Source organism: Coturnix japonica, unplaced genomic scaffold, assembly GCF_001577835.2.
Source record: "Coturnix japonica isolate 7356 unplaced genomic scaffold, Coturnix japonica 2.1 chrUnrandom458, whole genome shotgun sequence".
In the NCBI taxonomy this organism is placed as follows: Eukaryota; Metazoa; Chordata; class Aves; order Galliformes; family Phasianidae; genus Coturnix; species Coturnix japonica.
The window spans coordinates 68,372-76,071 of NW_015439872.1; the positions used below are offsets into that span (position 1 = coordinate 68,372).

Consider the following 7,700-nt stretch of genomic DNA (forward strand, 5'->3'; position numbering starts at 1 on the left):
TGTGTGTGTCAACCCGTATCATTATGAGAGGGTGGTGTCGCCTGGGATCGGTGAGTACAATGGGGTCCTATGGGGTCCTATGGGGTCCTATTGGGTCCTATTGGGTCCTATGGGGTCCTATGGGGTCCTATGGGGTCGTATTGGGGTCCTATGGGGTCTATGGGGTCTTATTGGGGTCCTATGGGGTCTTATTGGGGTCCTATGGGGTCTATGGGGTCCTATGGGGTCTTATAGGGTCCTATAGGGTTCTATGGGGTCCTATGGGGTTCTATGGGGTCCTATGGGGCTCTATGGGGTCGTATTGGGGTCCTATGGGGTCGTATTGGGGTCCTATTGGGATCCTATGGGGTCCTATTGAGTTCTATGGGGTCCTATGATTAAATGGGAGGAGATACGGAAATTGCGTAAGGGAGGCCATAGGAAATAATGGGGGAGATACGGAGTTTGCGTAAGGGAAGTTACGCAATTTGCGTAAGGGTGTATGGGAGTCAATGGGAGGAGTTACGCAGTTTGCGTAAGGGAGTATAGGGTTAAATGGGGGGAGTTACGTAAATTGCGTAAGTGTGGTACGTAGTTTGCGTAAAAGAGTACGGGGTTTATAATGGATCCTATGGGGTCCTATTGGGTTCTATGGGGTCCTATAGGGTCCTATGGGGTTCTATAGGGTTCTATGGGGTCCAATGGGGTCTTATGGGGTCTATGGGGTCCTATGGGGTCCTATTAGATCCTATGGGGTCCTATGGGGTCCTATAGGGTCCTATTGCATTCTATGGGGTCCTATAGGGTCTTATTGGGGTCGTGTGGTATCCTATGGGGTCCTATTAGATCCTATAGGGTCCTATTGAGTTCTATGGGGTCCTATTGAGTTCTATGGGGTCCTATTGAGTTCTATGGGGTTCTATTGAGTTCTATGGGGTCCTATTGGGGTCTATGGGGTCCTATGGGGTCCTATTGAGTTCTATGGGGTCCTATTGGTTCCTATTGGTTTCTATGGGGTCTTATGGGGTCTATAGGGTTCTATTGGGTCCTATTGAGCTCTATGGGGTCCTATTGGGTCCTATTGAGTTCTATGGGGTCTTATGGGGTCTATGGGGTCCTATGGGGTTCTATTAGATCCTATAGGGTCCTATTGGGTTCTATGGTGTCCTATTGAGTTCTATGGGGTCCTATTGGGGTCCTATAGGGTCCTATAGGATCCTATGGGGTCCTATAGGGTCCTATGGTGTCCTATTGGGGTCTTATTGGGATCCTATGGGGTCCTATTGGGGCTTATGGTGCTCTATGGGGTCCTATGGGGTCCTATTGAGTTCTATGGGGTCCTATTGGGTCCTATAGGGTCTATGGGGTCCTATTGGATCCTATGGGGTCCTATAGGGTCCTATAGGGTTCTATTAGATCCTATGGGGTCCTATTGAGTTCTATGGGGTCCTATTGATTCCTATGGGGTCCTATTGAGTTCTATGGGGTCCTATTAGATCCTATGGGGTCTTATAGGGTCCTATTGGGGTCTATGGGGTCCTATTGGGGTCCTATTAGATCCTATGGGGTCCTATTGAGTTCTATGGGGTCCTATAGGGTCCTATTGAGTCGTATTGGGATCCTATTAGATCCTATGGGGTCCTATTAGATCCTATGGGGTCCTATTGGTTCCTATGGGGTCCTATTGGGTTCTATAGGGTCCTATTGAGTTCTATGGGGTCCTATTGGATTCTATGGGGTCCTATTAGATCCTATGGGGTCCTATTGGTTTCTATGAGGTCGTATTGGGGTCTTATAGGGTCCTATGGGGTCCTATGGGGTCCTATTGATTCCTATGGGGTCCTATTAGATCCTATTGGGTCCTATTAGGTCCTATGGGGTCCTATTGAGTCCTATGGGGTCTATGGGGTCCCATTGGTTTCTATGGGGTCCTATGGGGTCCTATTAGATCCTATAGGGTCCTATTAGATCCTATGGGGTCTATGGGGTCCTATTAGATCCTATGGGGTCCTATTGAGTTCTATGGGGTCCTATTGGGGTCCTATTAGATCCTATAGGGTCCTATTAAGTTCTATGGGGTCCTATGGGGTCCTATTAGATCCTATGGGGTCCTATGGGGTCCTATGGGGTCCTATTGAGTTCTATGGGTTCCTATGGGGTCCAATGGGGTCCTATTGAGCTCTATGGGGTCCTATGGGGTCCTATTAGGTTCTTATTGGGGTCCTATTGGGTTCTATGGGGTCCTATTGGGGCCTATGGGGTTCTATGGAGTCCTATTGAGTTCTATGGGGTCCTATGGGGTCTATGGGGCCCTATTGAGTTCTATGGGGTCCTATTGGGGTCTATGGGATCCTATTAGATCCTATGGGGGCCTATTGGGATTCTATGGGGTCTTATGGGGTCCTATTGAGTCCTATGGGGTCCTATTGAGTTCTATGGAGTCCTATTGATTCCTATGGGGTCCTATTGGATCCTATGGGATCCTATTGAGTTCTATGGGGTCCTATGGGGTCTTATTGGGGTCCTATTGAGTTCTATGTGGTCCTATTGGTTTCTATGGGGTCCTATTGGGTTCTATGGGGTTCTATGGGGTCCTATTGAGTTCTATGGGTTCCTATTGAGTTCTATGGGGTCCTATTGGGATCCTATGGGGTCCTATTGGGTTCTATGGGGTCCTATGGGGTCCTATTGAGTTCTGTGGGGTCCTATTGGGGTCTATGGGGTCCTATGGGGTCCTATTGGGTTCTATGGTGTCCTATTGGATCCTATGGGGTCCTATTGAGTCCTATGGGGTCCTATTGGATCCTATGGGGTCCTATTGAGTTCTATGGGGTCCTATTAGATCCTATGGGGTCCTGTTGAGTTCTATGGGGTCCTATTGGATCCTATGGGGTCCTATTGAGTTCTATGGGGTCCTATGGGATCCTATGGGGTCCTATTAGATCCTATTAGATCCTATAGGGTCCTATGGGGTCATACGGGGTCCTATAAGGTCCTATTAGATCCTATAGGGTCCTATTAGATCCTATAGGGTCCTATAGGGTCCTATTGAGTTCTATGGGGTCCTATTGAGTTCTATGGGGCCCTATTAAATCCTATAGGGTCCTATGGGGCCCTATTAAATCCTATGGGGTCCTATGGGGCCCTATTGATTCCTATGGGGTCCTATGGGGCCCTATTAAATCCTATGGGGTCCTATGGGGCCCTATTGATTCCTATGGGGTCCTATGGGGCCCTATTAATCCTAATGGGGGTCCTATGGGGCCCTATTAAATCCTATGGGGTCCTATGGGCCCTATTAAATCCTATGGTCCCTATGGGGCCCTATTGATTCTCATGGGGTCCTATGGGGCCCTATTAAATCCTCAATGGGTCCTATGGGGCCTATTGATTCCTATGGGGTCTATGGGCCCTATTAAATCCTATGGGGTCCTATGGCCCTATTGATTCCTATGGGTGCCTACTGGGGCCCTATAAATCCTATGGGGTTCCTAATGGGCCCTATGGATTCCTATGGGGTCCTAATGGGGCCCTATCTAAATTTCCTATGGGGTCCTATGGGGCCTACTTAATCCTATGGGTTCCTAACGGGCCCTATTGATTTCCTATGGGGTCCTATGGGGCCCATATTAAATCCTATGGGGATCCTAATGGGGCCCCTAATTAAATCCTATGGGGTCTATGGGGTCCCATTGGTTTCTATGGGGTCCTATAGTGCCCCATAACTAACCCTATTAATCCCATTCCTTCCAGATCTATCGGGCCTGACCCTACAGAGCAACGGTGAGTTATAGGGGAAACAATGGGGTTTTTTGGGCTCAGAAATGGGGTTTTTGGGGTCAGAAATGGGGATTTTGGGTCCTATAGGGTCCTATGGGGTCTTATTGGGGTCCTGTTGGGGTCCTATTGGGGTCCTATGGGGTCGTATTGGGGTCTATGGGGTCCTATTGAGTTCTATGGGGTCCTATGGGGTCCTATAGGATCCTATGGGGTCCTATTAGATCCTATGGGGTCCTATTGAATCCTATGGGGTCCTATAGGGTCCTATTGGGTCCTATTAGATCCTATGGGGTCCTATTGAGTTCTATGGGGTTATATGGGGTCTGTGGGGTCCTATGGGATTCTATAGGGTCCCATTGGTTTCTATGGGGTCGTATTGGGGTCCTATGGGGTCCTATTAGATCCTATGGGGTCCTATTGGGTCCTATTGAGTCCTATGGGGTCCCATTGGTTTCTATGGGGTCATTTTGGGGTCAGAAATGGGGTTTTTGGGTCCTATAGGGTCCTATGGGGTCTTATTGGGGTCCTATTGGGGTCTATGGGGTCCTATTGAGTTCTATGGGGTCCTATGGGGTCGTATTGGGGTCCTATAGGGTCCTATGGGGTCCTATTAGATCCTATGGGGTCCTATTGATTCCTATGGGGTCCTATAGAGTTCTATTGGGTCCTATTAGATCCTATGGGGTCCTATTGAGTCCTATGGGGTCCCATTGGTTTCTATGGGGTCATTTTGGGGTCAGAAATGGGGTTTTTGGGGTCAGAAATGGGGTTTTTGGGGTCCTATAGGGTCCTATGGGGTCTTATTGGGGTCCTATTGGGGTCTATGGGGTCCTATTGAGTTCTGTGGGGTCCTATGGGGTCCCATTGGTTTCTATGGGGTCGTATTGGGGTCTATGGGGTCTTATGGGGTCCTATTGATTCCCATGGGGTCCTATTGATTCCTATGGGGTCCTATTGATTCCTATGGGGTCCTATTGGGTCCTATTGATTCCTATGGGGTCCCATTGGTTTCTATGGGGTCATTTTGGGGTCAGAAATGGGGTTTTTGGGGTCGGAAATGGGGTTTTTGGGTCCTATAGGGTCCTATGGGGTCCTATGGGGTCCTCTGGGGTCCTATTGGGGTCTATGGGGTCCTGTTGAGTTCTGTGGGGTCCTATGGGGTCGTATTGGGGTCCTATTGGGTCCTATAGGATCCTATGGGGTCTATGGGGTCCTATGGGGTCCTATTAGATCCTATGGGGTCCTATTGATTCCTATGGGGTCTTATGGGGTCCTATAGGGTCCTATAGGGTCCTATTAGATCCTATGGGGTCCTATTGATTCCTATGGGGTCCTATGGGGTCCTATTAGATCCTATGGGGTCCTATAGAGTTCTATGGGGTCCTATTGAGTTCTATGGGGTCCTATGGGATTCTATGGGGTCCTATTGGATCCTATGGGGTCCTATGGGGTCCTATAGGGTCCCATTGGTTTCTATGGGGTCGTATTGGGGTCTATGGGGTCCTATAGAGTTCTATGGGGTCCTATTAGATCCTATGGGGTCCTATGGAGTCCTATTGAGTCCTATGGGGTCCCATTGGTTTCTATGGGGTCATTTTGGGTCTAAAAATGCCATTTTTGGGTCATTTGGGGTCATTTTAGGGTCATTTTGGGTCTAAAAATGTCATTTTTTGGGTCATTCTGGGTCATTTTTGGGTCGTTTTGGGTCATTTTTGGGTCATTTTGGGTCTAAAAATGCCATTTTTGGGGTCAAACCCACCGTTTTTGGGTCAATTTGGGGCTAAAATTGCCATTTTTGGGTCATTTTGGGTCGTTTTTGGGTCATTTTGGGTCATTTTTGGGTCATTTGGGGTCTAAAAATGCCATTTTTGGGGTCAAAAATGCCATTTTTGGGGCCAAAACCACCATTTTTGGGTCATTTTTGGGTCATTTTGGGGCTAAAACCACCATTTTTGGGGCTAAAAATGCCATTTTTGGGGTTCATTTTGGGCCATTTTTGGTCATTTTGGGGCTAAAATGCCATTTTAGGTGATTTCTGAGCGCCAAAAATATCATTTTTGGGGCCAAAACTGTCATTTTGGGTCATTTTTGGGTCATTTTAGGCCTTAAAAATGGCATTTTTGGTGCCATTTTGGGTCATTTTCTGGGTCATTTTGGGTTCTAAAAATGCATTTTTCGGGTCAAAACGTACCTTTTCGGCTCCCTCTTTATCACCTTCTCCCCTTTATAATCCGAGCCCCGTCCCTTTATTAGTTGAAGACGAATAAAAAGTGAGCGACACTACGACGGCCAACCTGCCATTTTTGGGGCTAAAAAACGCCATTTTTTGGGTCATTTTGGGTGCTAAAACCAATCATTTTTTAGGTCCTATTGGGTAAACCCATCATTTTTAGGGTCATTTTGGGTCAAAATGGCCTTTCTTTTGGGTCATTTTGGGGTCATTTTAGGGCTGTGAAAACCACATTTTTTGGGATCTAAAACCCATTAAATTCTGGGTCTAAAAACGTCATTTGGGGGTCATTTTGGGTCTAAAATTGCCTTATTTTTGGGTCATTCTTTGGGTCATTTTTGGGGTCATTTGGGGTCTAAAAAATGCCTGTTTTTGGGGTCAAAACCATCCATTTTTTTGGGGTCAAAACCCATCATTTTGGGTCATTTTGGGTCATTCTTTGGTCATTCTGAGGCGCAAAATGTCATTTTTCGGGGTCAAAACCCCCATTTTTTGGGTCATTTGGGTCAATTTTTTGGGTCATCTCTGAGGCCAAAAATGTCATTTTTGGGGTCAAAACCCAACCATTTCTTTTGGTCTAAAATTGCCGTTTTGGGTCATTTTGGGCCATTTTGGGTCATTTTGGGTATAAAAATGCCATTTTTGGGTCATTCTGAGGCCAAAAAATGGTCATTTTGGGGGTCAAAAATGCGCCATTTTTGGGCTCATTTTGGCTCATTTTGGGGCTAAAAACCTACCTTTTTTGGCTCCATCCTTTCAATCTTCGCTTCATCATCCTCTCTCTCCCCTTTAATAATCCGAGCCCCCGTCCAGTCTTATTAGTGAAGGACGAATACCGTGAGCGACTATCGACGGCCAACAGGCCCACATAGATCCAATGAGGCTCATTCGCTTCAGCACCATCCAACACCTCGGCTCAAGTCGGGCTCCAAGCGAGGCCTACAAACCAACAGACGAGCTTGGAACGTCCGGTCTTCACTTCCATCCCCTGTGCGTCTACCACAGTGAGTCCAAGATTGGCCGCCGACGCCTATAAGATACGTCCATAATCCCATTAATAATACCCATTAATAGAGGCCATAATCCCGTTAATAGGGTCGTAATCCCATTAATAGGGCCAATAATCCCATAGATAATCCATAATCCCATTGAGAATAAACCATTAATAGGGTCAATAATCCATAATCAGGTCATAATTCCCATTGATAATCCCCATAATCCCATTGATAATCCATAAATCCCATTAATAATCCCATTGCATAATCCCATAATCCCATTGATACATCCCCCATTAATCACCATGATAATCGCCATTAAATAGGGTTCATAATCCCATTCAATAAGGGTTCATAATCCCCATTAAAGGGCCCATAATCCCCATTGATAAATCCCATTGATAATCCCCATTTCCCCCGTCAATAAATCGCCATAATCTTGATAGTAGCCCGTTAATAGGCCATAATCCCATTAATAATCCCATTAATAGGGCCATAATCCCCATTAATCAGGGGTTCCAAATACATTAAATGATGCTCTTGATCTAAATAACGCCATAAATCCTCATTGATAATCATACCCCTTACATATATTCGATAATTACCCATTGCAAATTAATTTCCCCATAATTTCTCGCCATTAATAATCCCATTAATTAAGGAAGCCCACAGCAATAAATCCCATAGTCTAATTTAATATTTCCACAATTGGATTG

The 7,700-nt window shown here is 46.4% G+C and overlaps 1 protein-coding gene across 1 annotated transcript in view; it reads left to right on the top strand.

Annotated features, from left to right (window-relative positions):
- The window catches only part of SMAD4 (SMAD family member 4), a 53,713-nt gene that overhangs the window by 9,368 nt on the left and 36,645 nt on the right, over positions 1 to 7,700 (top strand). Inside the window, exon 2 of the mRNA XM_032441649.1 lies at positions 3,733 to 3,762. Coding sequence (XP_032297540.1) covers positions 3,733 to 3,762 — 30 coding nt within the window. The remainder of the gene's footprint in view (positions 1 to 3,732; positions 3,763 to 7,700) is intronic.